The sequence below is a fragment of the Agrilus planipennis genome, unplaced genomic scaffold (assembly GCF_000699045.2).
Source record: "Agrilus planipennis isolate EAB-ADULT unplaced genomic scaffold, Apla_2.0 scaffold72, whole genome shotgun sequence".
Classification (NCBI taxonomy): Eukaryota; Metazoa; Arthropoda; class Insecta; order Coleoptera; family Buprestidae; genus Agrilus; species Agrilus planipennis.
In genome coordinates, this window is record NW_020439081.1 from 1,211,136 (window position 1) to 1,232,364 (window position 21,229).

The following is a 21,229-nucleotide window of genomic DNA, read 5'->3' on the forward strand; positions in this document are numbered from 1 at the left end:
GGTTCGAGATACGCGCCAAGAAAGTGGTCAATGAACCACACAACATTATCCTCCTCAAATTTAAATAAGGTTTTAAAACCTGATTGTCGTGGTGTACGTCTTGGTTTGTACTATTTTCTTTTATGTAAATGCACCATATCAACCATAACAAGCACAACACTGAGACCACACAACTAAAGATTACTTATTCAAGTCCTTTTAGATAGATCTTAACACAAAACTTACCTACAAATACATAAATTTTTACGTTACAAGCTGTGTGATGCCTGGACAGCTACCGAAAAGTTGAAAAGAGCGAGAAAAGTTGTTATGAACCTAGATTCCTTTTTTTAGAAGTAAATCCTTTAGTTTTTAAGCAGATGCTTCTTTTTATAAATACAAATTAAGTAAAACCTTTTACTTTAAAGCAAACTATCGAAGCAAAACCTTTTCCTTTGCTTTTTTTATGCATATACCTTTAAGGAATCGCTTCAATTTTTGGAATCAAAAGGTAATGCTTTTTATAAATACCACATAATATCTCACCACCTTTAAATTAAGAATAATTATTATCGTATACCTTTCGGGAGTCGTTGAAATGTTCCTTTAAGTGCCATTAGCTTTTTGTATCACATAATACATATAGGTGTGTTATATTTATGTATTATGTAAGGTATTATTAGGGTAGAAATACTTACTTTCCGGGATCAACGTGAAACTTATTGCCATGAACGTTGTGATATATGGCTGCGATAGACCACGCTACGCCGATGCCAAGGAACACATTAACTGCGTTACTTCCTGTAACGTTGCCAATACTAGCATCAGCGTGTTGATCCTGGATCGCTGCAACTTTACTGGCAAAAGTGTCTGAAATAATAAAAGAAATTCGATACACTATAATTGTTATGTGGGCATATTTAACAGTAAATCTTCATGATTATTGAATGGTTGCATTGTTGCATTAGTCCTTGTTAAGGATTAAAATTGCGATTTCATTTTCCTTAGAAAGGATTTAAAAATAATCAAGGCCTCATGTTTACCTTTACCGGTTTTCGTTTCTCTAGGTCCTAAAAATGAATTATTTTCAATATTTTACACAATGATTTTTGTTTGTTTATTAAAACAACGCAAATTCTTCTGCAGTTTGCTTTGACTAACCTTATCTAATTTTTGTTTCAGGTAATTTGATTGGAACAAACGAACGTTATTATACTTCATCGTCTTCATTACATAGGGTAAGTGACCTAAACTTGCATTTATTATTCAAACGTTATGTATGTTGACCATAATTTACAACGTATTTTTTAAAAAGTTTTTAATGTTTGAAATTGCCTCAGATAATTAATTAATCTTTCGTGGTAAGTACTAAATGCTAAAAACGTGATGTGAAAAATTACATTTACACTTTTGGTGAGACCTTGTTTCTTGTTGATGTTAACTGACAGAAACAGGGTTGATTTTGAAAGCAATTACTTTATCTAATAATTAGCAAACGTCCTTCAATAAGAAATCCTTCGGCAATTATTGAAAAATCAATGTCCATATTGGCTGAGTGGTGAAGGCCGAGTCGTAAATTGACCTTTAATCCACTTGATGCTATTACTGATGCACTTCTAAAAGCACCTGCTCCTAACATCTCTCCCCTTCTTTATTTCTAATTAAAAAGCATTTTGATGCTCAATTAACTTTAAGATACCAAGATAGTAAATGTTTACTTAAGATTATTAATTTTTTATTATCGTTTTTTATTTTTTAATCCAATTATATCTTGCACTAAGGTTATTGTGTAGTAAACTTTGTTTTTCAGTTGTTTAAATAATTTTCAACTTATTCTGGTATTCGAGGGTGTGTATTAAATTTCCCTACAATTTTTTGGTTATTTCGTTATTTGTAATTTATACCTACGTGTAATTATGTAATTTAGTGGTCTAAATAGGGGATGTCGTAGGGGCCGGAATTAGAATTACCGAACGTATAAATAAATACAAAGTTTGTCAGAAGAGCTCCTAGTGTGCGCTTAATTTTTATTACTTTAGTACTTTTTGACATAGAATGGGGTAGCACTGACCTAATTAGATACAGATAATTATCGAAAGTGATTAATTACTGTATTTTAAACATTTTCATTTATCTGTGAATCGATTCCATCCAAGTTAATTAGCTTACAATCAGTGTACATTAAAACTGCTAATTTATAACCCTGCACCAACGTTTATTGTACATAGGCATAGATAAGGCAAGATAATTTTAATTTACTGTGTATAGAAGAAGTAATTACTAAGATCAACTTGTACTAAGAACTTATTTAATTTTGTGAACAACTAAAAGAGGTTTATTTCTCAAATTAACACCAACATTTGGCCTTTTCGGACAAAGGCTTTATTGAGGTAGACTTTTGAGTCTATAATTCATTTTTTACGGATGGTGTTGGATATGAAAATGGTGAATTATAATATAAATTGAATTATTAACAAATAATGATGATCGATTAGAATAAACATACCTATGCTTTAACATGATGTGTCCAATAGTCCAATGCTAACCCGATTTAATTAATTACTAAGTAATCGTACTATACATTACCTGGTATGCTTGTGCCTAAGGCAACGAAACATATTGCTGTAACTCCATCTAAAATGCCCAACGTGGCGCCGAAATGTGATGCAACATCACCTATGACAGCTGTTACAACACCAATGCAAAATATTGAAATCACGAAGCACAGGTAGCCTCGAAACAGATCTGAAATAAAGGGAAAATGGAATCATTGTTTTAAGTGAAAAACAGTCTAATGAATTGATAAAGAACATTAAATTCTCGTTTATCGGAACTGCCATCATATGATATAGCAGAGTTAAATCGTCTTCAACAAAAAGAAGCGCGAACGATTAATTTAGAAATTCGTGAAGGATTGTTAAAGGTAGATATGTCTGGAGGGCGACGCTGTACGGGTGCGAAACTTGGACGGTGAGAGCGGCGGAAAAAAAAGGTTAGAAACGTTCGAAATGTACTGTTATAGACGAATGATGAGGATACCGTGAATAGAGAAGGTATTAGAAAGTATATGAGAACAGATGTCGCTTTGGAAGTCAATAAGAAATAGGTGAGATAGGCTGGTAGGACACCTTCTCAGACTTGAAGGGCTAGTTAGAAACATATTAGAAAAGTAGTTAAGAGAAGTAGAGGTAGACGCAGATTAGATTACTGTTCACAAATAGTTAGGGTTGTGGGATGTTCTAGTTTCAGGGAATTGCAAAGATTAGCTCAGAATAGAAAAAAATGGAGATGTGTGTCTAACCAGACTGACGACATTGTGATAATGATGATAACCAGATGTGGAACCAAGGAATGAATATGTATTTTGTCCATTTTCTAACTATGCATAAACTACCTTGTTTCATTTGTTTCATCTATGATTAAAACAGTAGTACCTACAGCAATGTTGATAAAATATGTCAAGGTTGAAAATAAACTAAAGGACTGAGTAGGGTGGAGACAAGTATGGGTATATAGTTAATAAGGGCTTCATGTTTTTCATTGACATGATTAACTAGTGCTAATTCGAAACCCATATTTCATGTTATTTTGGTTGACACTTCCTTGTTGAAAGTTTACGTCTGAAGGGAAACTGTTTAATACGATTCCGAACATGAAGTACCAATTACTTTGTTCACTATCTAAAATTTATAAGGATTCTCATCTCATCGTTATTGGCATACTACCACGTAAGATGGAATGCAATCTTCTGCTATAAATTCACCTTACAAGGTAAGTTTCATGAATTTCAATAAGTCTTCAAACCGAAAGCTTTGAAACTGTTTTCAGACATCTTCACATTATTCATTCGGATACTCGAAATCGTTGGAATTAACAAGTATAATTTTGTTTATCGTATATTCCCGAAGAATGCTCTCAAAATCGGTAGTAACTTATTATAGCACTAATTTAATAAACTTTTCATCAACAGAGTGTTTCGAAATAGTTCATATCTTTTCTATAGTATACAGTAAAAATCCGCTTATAATGATATCGAAAAAGAAAAAGAACGATGAACTGTATTATCAATATACATAAGAAGGGTCAGAAAGATGAGCGAAAAAAACCGAATCGTTAATTTCTATTAGACACTCACCTGTAGGGGGAACAAAAGCAAAAATAATCTTCCAAAAGAGGGTGAGAGAATGCATAAAATAATCAAAACAGGACGGAGCTTTAGCTTCATCTTCGTCGCTTGGACTAACAGTAACGGCTTCTATGAATTGTTCTTTCCATGACGACGTGCCGATTAGTAAAGAGGCGTTTGCTCGTTGAACTAATTTATCTACGGTATTCTAAAACAAGAAACATCATTTATAAACAAATCATGTGTCATATAGATGTAAATGGAAACTTCTAATTGTGAGATAGAAAAATGAGAAAATTTAAAATGTTCATTATAGCTCATGGTCGTCTATTGAAATCGTATTGTCTTAAATGTATTTTGTGTTCAGTTAATGATTGCAACCTCCTGCTTTATTTCCCAGAAGGAAAAATTATGGTAATGTGTTCTTGTTTCTTTAGAAGTATAATTTATATCGCTACTCGTCTCCTTTATCCTTGAATATTCGTTGCTTTAATTAATTCTTGGCCCCGAGGAACTGTGACTGTCAGACAATTTAAGATACGTATATTTTTTATGCCCTCCTAAAAAAGAATTAGATCTTCCTTTTAAAGGGCTCCGCAATTACTGAATTTCCGTTTTCGTTTCTTTTTTTTTGTTCGGTTTATGCAAACGAGTGCTTACCTTGAATTCTTTACTCTCTTTTATCCTAATCTGGGCCCTCGTGATTTCTCCTAGCTGTGGTTTTCCCATGATGGCAATCTTTTCCTGGTCCGTTCTCTCCTCCGGTCTTTTCTTTTCCGCCTCCGCCGCTAGACTAGCTATCTCGTCATCTGGTAACAGAAATTAAACTTCAACTTTCACAGTTTAAAGTTTAGAAATGAAACCAAAGGCTGCTCCTAAAGGAAAGTTCAAGCAAAAACACCTGCAGTATAAGTAAGCATTAAGAAATCTAATACAATAAAGCTCACTATTCAGGGATGTAGGTGCAAAAGCTGCTACTAATAAAACAAAAAAAGTAAAGAAGAGTTACCTTACGTAATATAAAGAAACTTTTGCTAAACGCTTATTTATGTAGACCCGGATGTAGTAAAATTTTTACATCTTTCAGAATAAAATGGATAAGAACGAATCTTAACTAATATTATAAATGCGAAATTTGTTTGCTATCATTTTACGCCTTAACTACTTAACTGATATTTATGAAATTTTGTACACATGTTAAGACCGAAAACGCTCAGTGGCCGGAAAAAACAGCCACATCGCGTTCTGACTGCCTTCGAACGCTCAGAACGCGTTTTGACTGTTTTTAAACGCTCGCAACGCGTTCTGGTAACTGTTAAACAGCCGGAACGCGTTTTGTCAATTGTTGAACGCTCACAATGCTCACAACGCGCCAGGAGTCTCGACAATATAAGTGTTCAGTGTAACTTTCTTCCTAGAACTGAAAAAGAATTATAAGAAATTTAATAGATATTGTTGAAATGATTCGGCGAGAAAAACCGAACCCATCTTTGGTATCCAATTATAGTTGTCAATAATTGAATTGTTTCCTAAAAACTGATAAATGGATTGAAATTCATTTGTTTTATAAGTACCTACAATATAAATCTCATTGTACGCAGGTAGAAAGCGGCAAATAATACAAGTCGAACATTAAGAACACGTTGTGAGCGTTCAACAATTGACAAAACGCGTTCCGGCTGTTTAACAGTTACCAGAACGCGTTGCGAGCGTTTAAAAACAGCCAAAAAGCGTTCTGTGCGTTCGAAGGCAGCCAGAACGCGCTGTGGCCGTTTTTTCCGGCCACTGGGCGTTTTTGGTCTTCGGGCCTAACACACACATTATGAGGGCTACAGAAAACGACATAGGGTACCAATTATCCAGAGAAAGTACTGTTCCCGAGGGAAATAAAGCTTAGTTCTACATGGTCGTCGATGTTCTTTGACACGAATTGAGGAGATCAACGCGAGCGAAGCCGCAGGTAATATTTATCACGAAATTTTGTTGACATTGTCAGGGGTACAAAAAATTACATAGGGTACATTTTGTCCAGAAAGAAAGTACTGTTCCCCAGTTGACCCTGTTTTTTTTGCGATGCTTAAAAGTTGTTGTATCTGTAAAAATTTATTGCAATGTATTTATCAATTAGTACGTGAGTACATTTTATTACAACCCCTTTTCAATTTGCATATGTACGATATGGCACATTTTTTTGGTATAAGAGAGGAAATTGCTAATAATGTTTTTACAACAAATAACTTCTATCAGATTGCATGTTTTGTTTTAATTATTTTCTTTATAGTTGCTAAACGTAAAAAATAATTAGTTCGTTCTTGTTCGATTTTAATACATGCTTACCTGCATACCATAAGAAATAATTATTATTAATATTCCAAGCAGTAGTTATACCATTGTCATAAAATATATAGTTATAAGGGTTTACGTATCCATTAAAAAGTCATGAATTGCTATGTGTCTACCCTTTCTGCGATCTTATCAGCTTCAAGTCATATTATGCCAAGTATTAGTTTTACTGACACGTCACGACGCAACTAAGAAACATAAATTGGAAATAACGGTGTTCATAAAAGAAAATTGCGGAGCCGAGAAGCTACAAATTGCTTGCGTGAACGTTGATCCTTATTTCTAGGCATGATATTACCTATCATCAAGTTTAACATGAAAAGGTTAAACATTTCTGATCAACACAAGTTACCTATATCAATCACAGAAAATACCAATTGGAAGTGCGAAAAGCAAGGTTTTCAGTTCCGGCGCATATTTCTATGCATTTGGAACAGCACTCACCATGATTACTAATATCTTTTTGTACAAACAGTAAAACAAAACTACTGGTATTCAAGAGAAGAAAAAGTAGAGAAAGAAGACGAAAAATTAGTAGCTGATGTTTGAAATCTAGGAAGTCATAGAAGGAGTTGTAGAGATATAAAAATAGGATAGCGAAGGGTCACGTCAGCTTCAACAGAAAGAAATCACTTCTATGTTCGCGAACGGTTAATTTAGAAATTCGGTACTACAGATAAATGATAAGGATATCTTGGAAAGAGATGGTTAGTAATAAGGAGGTATTAGAAAGAATGGGAGAACAGACGTTAATAAGAAATTGGCAGGGTAGGTAGGGAAGACACCTTCTCAGGCATGAAGGGCTAGTTAGAGACATATTAAACGCAGAAACAGGAGTTAAGAGGAGACATATATTAGATTACTGTTCACAAATAGTTAAAGATGTGGGATATTCTATTTTTAGGGAAATGCGAAGATTAGCTCAGGATAGGGAAACCTCGAGGTGCACGTCCAACGAGCCTTAGGACTGACGAGCTTATGATGATGATGATTGACTAAGAGAAATCGTAACTAATAAAAATGAAATTTAGAATATATTAACGACGTTAATGGAAACTTTTTAACATTTAATAGATTCCTGCTTGAGTAGAATCTTAGCTTCGGTTATATTTAAAATAAACAACTGTAATGTAATATGTGAAAATGACTGGATCGATGTTGCTTTTGAAGTGAAGTATTTATAAAGTTTAATATTACTGAAACTACTTCTTCTTGAACTAAGTTACAATATATATAAACTTGAAAACTATCTAAAATTACTTCCAAAATTAACTGGCTTCTTGAATTCAAATTTAACGCTGCCATGAAGTCGTCCGGCACACTAAATGGCTGAAAGTGTAACTTACGACTAGAAGTAAGATGTCCTTGCATCAATAAATAGCAACTTTCAGTGTACTTTTTACACGTCAGCTAACAAAAGTTTTAGAGGAAGTAATAGCGCCTAGGGAAATTTCGTCCCTTTCTAAGGAGCGGTTGTGTTAAGTCCATTAACGTTGATAGTTTTCCGGAGTTAAACTGAATTAACTTACGAGTTGCAATAGTTTACGTACTCCGATACTTGACTTTTACATGAATAATGCATCTAACTTGTGGAAAGCATCCCTGTTTAATTTTGGTTGCAGTGAATTATATACGTGTATACATATACTACGTACAGGTATACACACATGGTTTATCCTCAACTCATTTACTTTCACTTATTTTTACATTTATTTGGAGTTACAGTGTAAACTTTTTATAACGTTACTCGATTCAACGACAAACTCCTTAAAACGTCGAAATTGCTTGACTTTGGTTGGTTTACATTGTTTTCTGTACAATATTACACTCTATATAGCGTCACGTTCACTCTATTTAACGACAACAATGCGGCATTATAAATCATTGAGCAGTACTTTCTAAGTTGCCGAAATAGATAAGAACTGCAGCTGTGTACGTTGTTGAAGAAGACGATCCTGTCCCTCCACCAAGCATCAAACAAGCACTTGATGCAGCGAAACTATTAAAAAAATACTTTTTATATAATCAAATTGATCCAGCAGTATCTCAAGATATGAGTAAGATACGTAACAAAATACAATTAAAATATTGGAGCAGCAAAAAACATCAGACGAAGATAACAGGCTATACGCAATGTATGAATAATAATGTTCGTGTGCAAAATGTGTACTATATTGGTAAATGCATATTATTATAGAATAGTAAAATAATATCTTTTATTTCTCTCCATTTAACGACCACTCTTTATAACGCCGAAAAATGTTCAGTCCCTTAAGTGTCGTTATATAGAATTTACACTGTATTTCTGAGGGTATTTGTAAAGAAAAATACGGCTTTTGGCATAGTAAAAGATAAATGTATAATAAATTATCCTATATACATTTTTAAAATATGTATATCTAATAAAACAATTCGAAGTGGGCTGGCGAAACTGCCGTACGCGGATCGCAATTTCGATCTTTTTGGATCTTTTACCCGCTGCCTTAACAGCGCGTTTTAGAAAATACGACAAATGGCGCTGTAAACGCCATCTGTATCTGATGAGATCCAAAAAGATCGAAATCGCGATCCGCGTCTGACAGTTTCGACAGAATACAGACCACTTCGAATTATTTTATTCGATTATGGTAACGTGCCTACCACGTTGAGGTGAGCTACGCCTATATTCGTTTCAGGAAGTAGATATCCATATATTTAAATGGACCTTGCTGAACCATACGTAATCCTAAAATGTAGTACTGTACTACAGATGGCGTTTACAGCGCCATTTGTCGTATTTTCTATATGTATATCTATACAAGCATGCGCTGAAAACTTTTAGAAAACTTTTAATAAGACAATAATAACCAACAGTCGAAAAAAATAAAGAAACATTACTAAAATGACAGAATAACGCAATCTTTTGTAAACAGCTGTTGAATATGTTTGTAAGTAACTGCAAAATTCTTTCAAGCTTAAAATTCGCATTTGCTATTGCACCAAAAGCTCAAAATATGTAAGTTATAGCAAACAGTTAGATGCGGAAAGCTTCAAAGCAAAATCCAATAGTACAACCGTACACGTACAAAGGGTTCAATTACTTACTCGACATGCACAGTGCAGCATGAGAGGAGGAAGAATAATAAGAAGAGAAGAAGAGAAGATGCAGACAGGTAATATGAAAAAGATTAAAAAAAGTAAAAGTTACGAGGGAATTTTCCAACGATACAATACTTACATCAACATTATCCTACATACGAGGTGGTCTTGATAATTTTCTCAAAAATCAATACAATCAATAAACATCGGCAAAAAAATAAAAATCTTTCGTATTTACCAAAAGCTGATTTCATATTCTTTTGCTTTCTATTTTGGTTTCCGTCTCAAAAAGTTACCATACTACAATTTATTCTCAACAACACATTTTCAATTTTAAGAATTTATCACTACCACCTCGTATCTCTACGGTTAGCAAAAATCAGCAGACATTTTTTATCTCTCTCATTTACTCACTAAATAAACCTTGATCCACTCATAAGATAAAGACAAAAGTTATTATTTCAGTAGCTTTTCTGATATTAATCTATTACTAATAATTTGTGAATTATATTATTTTGTATCTCTAAATTTAATTGTAAAAGGTACTTACTACTAGTGCAGTACGGTGTGTAACTGAAATACGAGGGTGGATTGATAAGTTTCCGGCCTAACCAAGAGATGACGCCACTAGGCCTACCTTGAGGTGACATTCTATAGTACCATCCTTGGATAGCTTGTAGCTATAGTTTCAGCCCGATCTCCTTGCTAGTGTAGGTTTGACAGCACGCTGAACAAGACGCCTCTGTGGTTTTCGTAAAAATGGAAAAGCAGGAAAATCGTGCTGTCATCAAATACTTTTATTTGAAGGGGTTAACGCCGAAGGAAATTAAAAAAGAGATGGACTCAACACTGGGGACATCCTCCCCGTCATATTCAACCGTTAAGCAGTGGGTTTCCGAGTTTAAAAAGGGTCGTGTGAGCACCTCTGATGGGCCTCGCTCAGGACGCCCCGTTGAGGTCACAACTCCAGATATGATCGAAAAAATTCATCAAATAGTGCTGGGAGACCGCAGATTGAAAGTGCGTGAGATAGCTGAGACCTGTAAGATGTCATATGAACGTGTGCAACATATTTTGCACCAACATTTGCATATGGAAAAGCTCTGTGCAAGATGGGTGCCGCGTTTGCTAACAGTCGACCAAAAATTGATTCGAAAAAACATTTCTACCGCAAATTTGTCATTGTATAAGCGTAATCCAAGCGAATTTTTGCGTCGATTCGTAACCGTTGACGAAACGTGGGTCCACCACTACACTCCTGAAACCAAAGAACAGTCTAAACAGTGGATTGGACCAGGGGAACCAACTCCAAAGAAGGCAAAAACAATTTTTTCGGCGAACAAGGTTATGGCTACTGTTTTTTGGAATGCAAGAGGTATTATATACATTGATTACCTTGCAAAGGGTAATACTATCACTGGTCAATACTACGCAGACTTATTGCAACGTTTGAGCCACGAGGTGAAAATTAAACGACCTCATCTGGCGAAGAAAAAAATCTTGTTTCATCACGATAACGCACCAGCGCACACGTCAATCGTTGCGACGGCTAAAATCAACGATCTAAAGTTTGAATTGATGCCGCACCCTCCTTACTCTCCAGACCTAGCCCCGAGTGACTATTTTCTGTTCCCTAATCTCAAAAAATGGCTTGGCGGTAAGAGATTTGCGGACAATGAAGAAGTAATCGAAGCTGTAAATGGTTATTTTGAGGAGCTTGACGAATCAGTCTATAGAGATGGCATTAATAGACTGGAACACCGCTATGAGAAATGTATCAGCCTTGGAGGAGATTATGTTGAGAAATAAAAAAAAAAAATTTTTAAAAACCTTGTTTTTCTTGGTCAGGCCGGAAACTTATCAATCCACCCTCGTAAGTGCGTATCTTGCAACAGCTGATAGGACACTACAATACATGAAAATTAAAGTCCCAATGTTCACTGTTTAAAAAAAAACGTATTTGAAGGTACAGAAAAGGGCCAGTCCGGCTCTGGTAAATCATACTGAAAAATACGATAACCCAACGCCGCATTCGATCATCTGGTAATAAGCGGCATCAGGCATTGGCAATAAGTCAGTGTATTCTAATTTGGAACAATTTTTACAGTGTACATATGTGTACGACAACTAACATTGCTTACTTTCCATTCCATCAATATGTAGTTGCTCAATCCTTACCGCAATTTGTTGTGTTACACCCATGTTGCTCGGATTGTAATTTCTTGCGGTTTTTTTACAATTTTTTTCCTTAACTATGTATACTCACCATGCGATTCCAGGTTTACACTGTCTGTAGTTCCGTATAATAACATTTAATGCATTCACTAGTCAGGTAATGTTATTCATTTAGAACTGACAATTGATTGATAAATAAAAAAGATAAATCAATAAACTTGTTGATTTTTGCTAACATTATTTACTTATTATGTTATAACATGTTATTAGAGATCTTACCCCCGGACATCTGCGGCTCACCCAATTGTACATAAAACAGTACATCCTTTTCGTAACTGTCTTCTTCTATAATAGTCAATAGAATAGATTTCCTGCAACAAGAATGGCATATTTAATATCTAATTGTATGATAAAATAATAGTCTCATAAATATGTATGAAAATCATAATTTTTTCTGTTTATAAGACTAGAACCGTAAAGGTGTATGTTTGGAGCGCGGCGCTGTGCGGGTGCGAAACATGGATAGTGGGCGCGGCGGAAAAGAAAATGTTAGATGCATTCAAAATGTCGTGTTACAGTCGAATGATGAGGATACCGTGGACAGAGAAGGTTAGAAATGATGAGGTATTAGAAAGAATAGGAGAAACGAGAATTCTGTGGAAGTCAATAAGAAATAGGCGAGATAGGTTGGTAGGAGCACATTCTCATGCATGAAGGGTTAGTCAGACACATGCTAAAGACAGAAACAGGAGTTAAGAGGAGTAGAGATAGACTCAGATTAGAGTACTGTTCGCAAATAGTTAAGGATGAAGGATATTCTAGTTTTAGGAAAACGCGAAGATTAGCTGAGGATAGGAAAAATGTGTGTGTGACTGTGGTAAAAGGTCAATTAGTACTGTCATCCGCTATTTACTGAGTTTTCAAAAAGATACAACCCCTGAAGGTTAACAATACATAAAATTGTACTAGAAAATTCGTAACAATAACTGATATCTACATCAGTTATGTTGCAATCCTTGAATGAGATTTAAACAAGTTTGCTAAGTGAATACTTCAAAAAAAGTAGCATAAGAAACCACCAACCCGAAACTATCAAATTTAACTATTTATGTAGCGAATTTTTTGAGCTTTATACGTTCCTGCATCCTGTTGGCACTATTTTCTGGAACATCCTGTACAAAGATCTATAATATAATGTTCTTTTGATGAAGATGTTTTGTTGATGTTACGCTATCGCGAAACTAGAGAAAATCGAATTCTTCGGTCGTGCAATTCTATTATTCTGGGAGTAATTGCGGTGGGTTGTCTGGGAACGTGCTTTGCTATCCCAGACGAGTTGGACCTCGTTGAACAAACTTAATTCAGTGGTAATACAGTCAAAACGTAGAACAGAGTATGCCGAGAATGCCACTAATTTTCATTCTTGTTTCACTAATGGAAATAACAAAACGTATGTTCTTTCTTGGAAATCTGTCGTTTTAATGGAAACTTTTATGGAAATTAATACAAGTTTATAGTTACAGGGATATATATCGTTTTTACATATTTGTTGACAAACAGACCAAGTTTCTTTGTATTCAATTCTCTCAGAATCAGAAATACAATGAATGTTAATTTAATATAATATAATTTATGTTATTTTTGCAAATAGTCCAATTTAATAAACCCTTTTTTATCTATTACGAAAAGACAAAATTTACATATTTAGCAAGAAAGCCTGGTAATGCGGCAATTTACTTAACAAATGTTATATCAAATGAGAAACGAAGTTCATGAAAAACCTGCCTAAAGTTGCTCTAGGCGAGGATGAAATGCCCGTATATTACGTTACGTCTAGATAAAACAAGGATAATCTAGTTTAGTGGAAGACCGTGAGGGTACTAGCTAGCCATAATAATTCATCCCTTATCATCTCATGGATATTAAGAAGTGGTCCAAATAAACAACTTCACCAGTTTACAGAAAGATAACAAAACGTCCCACTGTTTTTAGAAATATCGCCTTTACCATAATCAGGTTGTAGGTATTCAAAAAAAAAAGAGAATCGTATAATTTTTAGTTCATAGCTTTGATTTATAATTTTCTGTATCAGTTATTACCATACGAATTACTGAAAGCATCAATCTCATCCTCATAGTATACAAACACGTTACAAAGAAAAAATTATTTTGCTAAATAACGAACAGCCTGAACTTTAAAAAAAACACACTTCCTTAGTTTATAATGAAGGCATAATCAAAGTGATTTGGTCAAGAGGGCTAATCAACCTTGTTAAAATGAATCCCACTCCTGTAATTTTTTTTTATAATTTTGACAATGTCATGTACAAAAAAGAAAAGTCCTGTATTTTTTATTCCATCTAGTCTGTTAATGGTCTTATGAAAGACTTTCCATGGTGCCTACTGTAACTTAAACAAATTATGTTATTAGGTACTTATTGTTCTTGCTGCAGTTACCCAAAAATTAAACGAGAAATTCTTTACTTCTGGTTTTTGCAAAGCAGAATTGTAAGAATAGGACCTATTGTATACATCAAATATATACATATATAAATTCATTACAATTTTTTTTTTTTGAGAAAACCATTCTTTTGATAAAGACCTTCTATTTGACCTACATTTATCTCATATCTGTTAACATTACGATTAACATCTGACGATATCGTTGTTGATACAAATCTTGGAATGTAAACTAACCATACACATACACAATCATGTAATAAACTTACAGGAGAAAGGAGATGATCAGTCTCTTTTCGAACGTCTCTAGTTACGGTTTATAAGGTCGTGTATTCGTCAGATCTCGTCTTATCATTGTATATACCTAATAAAAACTGTATCGTAAAGTCAGCGACAGTTAAAAAAAAATGTGAAGAATCTCTACAATTATTAAGGTTTGTAATTTTTAGTTACTTTGAAGTTACTATTATTGTACACAGTGTTTGTTTTAAATATTTACAATAAATTACGCTCCAGTCTTCGCAATCTCTAAAATAAAGCAATATTTTGTTCGCAAAATATTGCAAACAAATGTAGGGTAGAATCATGAGGCAGAAAATATTGGCAGATCACAGGGCCCTTATTGGTTTCCTTTGGAAACCCTTTTATCAAAAATAGTGCGCTGAAGCAAAATTTTGCATAGAATCCACTAGCGTAAATAGATTTGCCTTAAAGATTATATCTTTTAAGAAAACATTTTCTCATGTCTCATATTATTCTCAAAATTTGATAACTCTGTAATAACTTTGAGAATGTTATATAGGTTTATTTACTATATACTCTTAATTTAGTGTTTTGGTAAGGATTCAAAGAGTTCAAAATACAGAACTTTCCAAGCCCATATTAGTAGAAAGGTAGTAACAATTACGATAATGGTATGAATACAATACATTGTTCGTAATCTCTCAATAATATCTAATCTGAAGTAAATCTTGAAATCTTGAGCCATTATGTTACTGTTTCTTTGTGGTAGAGGGATTTGTCTACAGGACGATTTTCCGAACTTAAATTTAAAATGCTCAATTTTGCTAGTCTTTTGCAGAAAAATTTCATAAGAATCATTCTTGTAAATATCCACGAAGAAAAGATATCAACATTTGATTGATTTAAATACGTAAACAATTTCAACCTTGCACCATCCAAATTTTGAAACATAAAAGCTCATTCCAATCCCAGAGGGATTTCAGAAGCATCCGAAATTTAATGGTTAAATAAGCATTAGTTAATTATTGAACCAGTACATAGTGAAGGTAAGAAGCCTCACTCAAATATAAATATAAATATTATAACGACTGATATATAAACAAAATTCTGTAGAAAAAAAAAGACTCGGACCAGAGAAGCATCCTCATTTTCTCTTAAAGAATCTGAGTAAGACACAAGTTGGTGGTTTTATTTATTGCTTTAAAATATCTTCCGTTTCAGGCTTGTCTATGTTTGAAGTTTCTAAGATTTCTAAATGATATTCATGTATGTACGAGGGTGGATTGATAAGTTTCCGGCCTGACCAAGAAAAACAAGGTTTTTAAAAATTTTTTTTTTTTATTTCTCAACATAATCTCCTCCAAGGCTGATACATTTCTCATAGCGGTGTTCCAGTCTATTAATGCCATCTCTATAGACTGATTCGTCAAGCTCCTCAAAATAACCATTTACAGCTTCGATTACTTCTTCATTGTCCGCAAATCTCTTACCGCCAAGCCATTTTTTGAGATTAGGGAACAGAAAATAGTCACTCGGGGCTAGGTCTGGAGAGTAAGGAGGGTGCGGCATCAATTCAAACTTTAGATCGTTGATTTTAGCCGTCGCAACGATTGACGTGTGCGCTGGTGCGTTATCGTGATGAAACAAGATTTTTTTCTTCGCCAGATGAGGTCGTTTAATTTTCACCTCGTGGCTCAAACGTTGCAATAAGTCTGCGTAGTATTGACCAGTGATAGTATTACCCTTTGCAAGGTAATCAATGTATATAATACCTCTTGCATTCCAAAAAACAGTAGCCATAACCTTGTTCGCCGAAAAAATTGTTTTTGCCTTCTTTGGAGTTGGTTCCCCTGGTCCAATCCACTGTTTAGACTGTTCTTTGGTTTCAGGAGTGTAGTGGTGGACCCACGTTTCGTCAACGGTTACGAATCGACGCAAAAATTCGCTTAGATTACGCTTATACAATGACAAATTTGCGGTAGAAATGTTTTTTCGAATCAATTTTTGGTCGACTGTTAGCAAACGCGGCACCCATCTTGCACAGAGCTTTTCCATATGCAAATGTTGGTGCAAAATATGTTGCACACGTTCATATGACATCTTACAGGTCTCAGCTATCTCACGCACTTTCAATCTGCGGTCTCCCAGCACTATTTGATGAATTTTTTCGATCATATCTGGAGTTGTGACCTCAACGGGGCGTCCTGAGCGAGGCCCATCAGAGGTGCTCACACGACCCTTTTTAAACTCGGAAACCCACTGCTTAACGGTTGAATATGACGGGGAGGATGTCCCCAGTGTTGAGTCCATCTCTTTTTTAATTTCCTTCGGCGTTAACCCCTTCAAATAAAAGTATTTGATGACAGCACGATTTTCCTGCTTTTCCATTTTTACGAAAACCACAGAGGCGTCTTGTTCAGCGTGCTGTCAAACCTACACTAGCAAGGAGATCGGGCTGAAACTATAGCTACAAGCTATCCAAGGATGGTACTATAGAATGTCACCTCAAGGTAGGCCTAGTGGCGTCATCTCTTGGTTAGGCCGGAAACTTATCAATCCACCCTCGTATATGCGGTAAAAAAATGAATAAGTCGATCTTATCTCTAGATCATCATTGTCACTCATCTTAAAATCATATCGTCGTTGGCCAGGAGACTTATGACTTAATTGGTGCATTTGTAAATGAATCGAAATCTTCGTTAACTTCTAAAACTGACTGACATAAATTACTACATTACTTTGAAAAGGCTCCAATGTCAATAGAATCATTTAAACGGTAATTTATGATTTTGAATGTCGAAAATCACGTGTACATTAATAGGTAAATTTAATGTCAATTTATTTTAGCACAGATGTATTTTGATATTTAAATCAAATTTAAATTGATTCTCATTTTTATCGTGCAACAAATTCACGAGAAATGTTAATCGAGAAAATGTCAATACCGCAGTTGCGTGCACTACCTATACCCCTCGTTCATCGCAAAATGTTGTCACAAAGGTCCCATGGATGTAAAAGTCCATCATTTCAACTTGAAAATTTATGGGTGGCAGAAACAAATGGTTTGAAACGGCAGTGTGTGTTTGTTTTCGGTGGATTAATTGCTTTACACTCAAACTAATTTCGCATTCTGTTCTTGTTTGCTTTAGCAGGCTTTATTACCATTCGTGTTTGATTTTGGAGAGAAAAAGCCGATGAATTTCATTTAGTTCGGAATAAATATAACAATGGTAGACTTACTAACCCTTACGAAAAGGATTCCTGTTTCTTATTAGATTTAATTCATTTCCCAGTTTATTTAAAAATAAACCTTGCCATTAATTTTTATAATTCGAAGAAATTCGTTATTATAAGATTCAAAATTATTACATTGAGATCCACCGGATAGTGGTTTTGTCGGGTACCGGATGGCCGGGTGACCGGCATTAGTTGTAATGGGTAAGCGGGAAATCACTACGGTTAATAGTTCATGTCTTTCTATAAAAAAAAAACACCCGATACACCAAGAAGCAACAGAAATTGTAACAGTTTGCTGATACTAGGGTATTCTTGTTCATGAGACAAAGTAAACACAAGAATTATATCGAAATAACAAATAATTTAGTATAGTATCAATAAAATAAACAAGGAACTTGTTCCAATGCAATCTTAATTACCAATTTTCATTAGATAGATTTTCTGTTATACTTATTAAATCTGACCTTTTCCGGATTCAAACAAAGTACCCGGCCCATCTCTAAAATAGAGTAGCTATTGTACATACTGTATAATGTGAACAGTTTGTTAATACTGGGCAGCCGAATAGCGTGAACAAATGATTGGTTGAAATATATTCGTACTTGAAGCTAATGGTTCAAAATTGTCTTAGAATTTCTCAGTTCAAACAATCCAATTATGTAGAAGCATCAGGGATTATATTTACTATTCATCAACCTAAACATTTCTGTGAGCGTACCGTTCTCCATGACAATTTTGATATCGAAAATAAAAAATTGAACATCGTTTCACCACGGAAATTTTAAATCAACCAATTAGCTTATTTTCCAAATGGGCTTTTTTGTTCCCCGAAAAACTTTTCGTCTAAATGAAATTGCTATTCATATCGATTTAGCCGATCGTAATGATGTGCTAGGAATTAATTTTAAAATTCATTCGTGAACGGTATAGGGTGTAGACGTTCCTGCATGTCTGTTGAATTTGTGCAGTTATTTAAACAACACCAAACGGCGGTTCTGTCATTAGCTTCCTTCAACTTCATTGAAATTCGGAATTTATCACATTAGGTATATCCTTTGAGTCAGATTTAATAATAAGTTTTCGTATTTTAAATAATCGATAGGTATTACAATAAATAAATGTCTGTCATAGGGATTTTACAAATTTCCAAAATCTTGATTTCGATGCATTCGATTATCTTCAAATGGTACCAAGGTTTTTTTTTTAAATTATTTAAAGATGATTGAGTAAATTGACACAACAATTTAATCTGAATTAGGTACGTTTGTATGATTTTGTATTTTTTTTTATTTCAATTTTTATGCATTCTCTAATTTCTCCCAACTTCGGCTATCTTAGAAGATATACATATATATATATTTCGTATTACTAACAATAAGTCAAATTATTATATAGCGACTCCTTCGTCAAACGAACTTAATAAACTATATAGATACCTATGGAATGTCGCTTATTGATGTGTGCCAATTCGTCGCATTCAGAAGAGTCGAGAAATTTATTTTCTGACGATGTTTTTGATCCCAGATAAAATGATTAATGCTCCGTGTGACGGGCTCAGTTGGTAAAAACTCATTCGTTAATGGATGCCACCGCCTTGTCGCGATTTGCACTTTTTTATCGCTCGCAAATTGATAATGAAATGAAGAACGTTTGGGCATGAAATTGATTAAGTAATAAGTTCGTGGCGTTGACATGATGTCAGTTAATATACCTACAATACATTCTAAGCTCGATCGACAATACTCAGTTCATAATGAGTGACAAAGTATTTAACAAAATTTTTGAATTATTTACATAGATATGGAATATTCTTTTCTGTAGTTTTGTAAACGATCATTTGATGCACCTAATTTAAATAAAAAAAGAACGTAAAAACTAAAAGTTGTAGTTTTCCGCTTTTCTTTGCAATATAGCAGACTTAATGTTGGATTTTGCATAATCACCTGCATTAACTCGAGGTTTATAGCTTAAAACGGAAGTCTTTTTTAAAAGTACGGTTTCATTTTTATGACTGAAGCTAAAGTCGTTATACACGCTTCAACTGATGCCTAAATATGGACCTGAAAGCATGTGGAAAACGCATTAACTTTTTGAAATATGAATTGCGCCTTTGAGACAATAACTTCAGCTATGAAAAAATCAGTAGATTGTCTATTAAGATGACCTCTTTCTGACCTAATGAACAGAAAGTTTAATTTCAGTCATGCTTTTTCATTAATTATGTATCTAACCACCAGAGACAAAAAGAATAGTAACTATCTAATTATGTATGAAGAATAAGCTTTTTTAAATTGATATTTAACAATGGAATGCTCTGTAAATTCAGCGACCCTCTGTTATCATCAGAAGCTAGAAAACAAAACATTGTAGTGGTATAGAAAAGCACATTAAGCACTGTTTTTCCTGCTATCGGAAATGAATTATATTATTGGATTAATACCGATTTCATATAAATCGAAAATAGACATTGTTTCTAAAGCTGCCTTGCCGCTGTGCATTTGTGTAATCGATGAGCTTCCAAACATCCTATTATGGGAGCTTTTATGTCCTGCAACGACAATTAATTAAAAAAGCGTCAAAAAGCGACAACCAATAAAAATCATTTTAAAATGATGAGTGACACTTCTCAATAAATGTACTTAGTAAAAGCACTACGCCTTTTTAAAATTGAATTTATCTGAAAATGCGTTGAAATTTACATCTTTTTTGGGTTTGACAATTGAATTAAATCTATTTATAGATTTTTCGTTTGAAGTTCGTTGTGAAAAACACAGCGATTGATTTCCTTTTTGCAGTAATGTCGAAAATATCGGAACTGCTTCTCATTACTACAACAACACTTATGATCCTAGGCATGTAAGTCCTTTTGTGGAGGCAGCTATTGGGACGGTACCTTTTCTTCGAGGGGAATTTTTATTTGATATTTATTATTTCTTTTCAGTAATTACACAAAACGGAATGCCTCACTTGAGGATATATTAATGACACAAATAGGACGTAAAAGCGTAATTGCAAAAACCAGGGCAGAAGCAGATTTTCCCAGAAGGGTCTAGGATAACCACAAAAAGCAGGATTAACGCAGTGGAATATGCCAGGGATTTGGTGACCTTTTGATTGCGGTTGGTACGCATATCTTTTACGGTTCGTACATCAATGCGGTAAACAGAGATAACGAAGGGAAGTATTAGCCTCTAGAGTTCCCTGTTGTCACTAAAGTCTTGTTAGCAGGGCAGTCCGTTAATTCGCCGAATGACCACAGTTGACGATTAATGGGACCTCTTAAAGGGACCTACGATTATTCATTAATGTAATTTAGTCGATGCGGTACAGTGTCTACTCTTAATGTTAGGGTTGGAGTTCGTTCTCCGCCCATCGGAGAGAAATTTCGTATAATCCGTTCACTTAGAGATAGGTACACCACGAGCAATGCACCTTATTGTCAAATGATAATTCAGTGGCGCACTCATTTACCGCTAATTTTTTTTATCATTTGCCTCGTTCGTCTGTTTATCTTATACAATTGTTTCGTTAGAGCAATCCGTGCACATTGATCTGGTATCCTGTACCTTTTTCTAAGTGAACGGCCTAT

General features: G+C 34.4%; 1 protein-coding gene across 2 annotated transcripts in view; it reads right to left on the reverse strand.

Annotated features, from left to right (window-relative positions):
- Nucleotides 1-21,229, reverse strand: part of LOC108733216 (sodium/calcium exchanger 3) — a 106,611-nt gene that overhangs the window by 2,145 nt on the left and 83,237 nt on the right. The window contains exons 2-6 of one of the 2 annotated variants that reach the window (XM_018464307.2): nucleotides 11,981-12,072; nucleotides 4,766-4,902; nucleotides 4,115-4,313; nucleotides 2,566-2,724; nucleotides 678-849 (exon numbers count right to left, since the gene is read on the reverse strand). In XM_018464307.2, coding sequence (XP_018319809.1) covers nucleotides 678-849; nucleotides 2,566-2,724; nucleotides 4,115-4,313; nucleotides 4,766-4,902; nucleotides 11,981-12,072 — 759 coding nt within the window. Of the gene's footprint in view, nucleotides 1-677; nucleotides 850-2,565; nucleotides 2,725-4,114; nucleotides 4,314-4,765; nucleotides 4,915-11,980; nucleotides 12,073-21,229 lie in introns of both variants that reach the window. The other variant, XM_018464305.2, reaches the window with a different exon arrangement.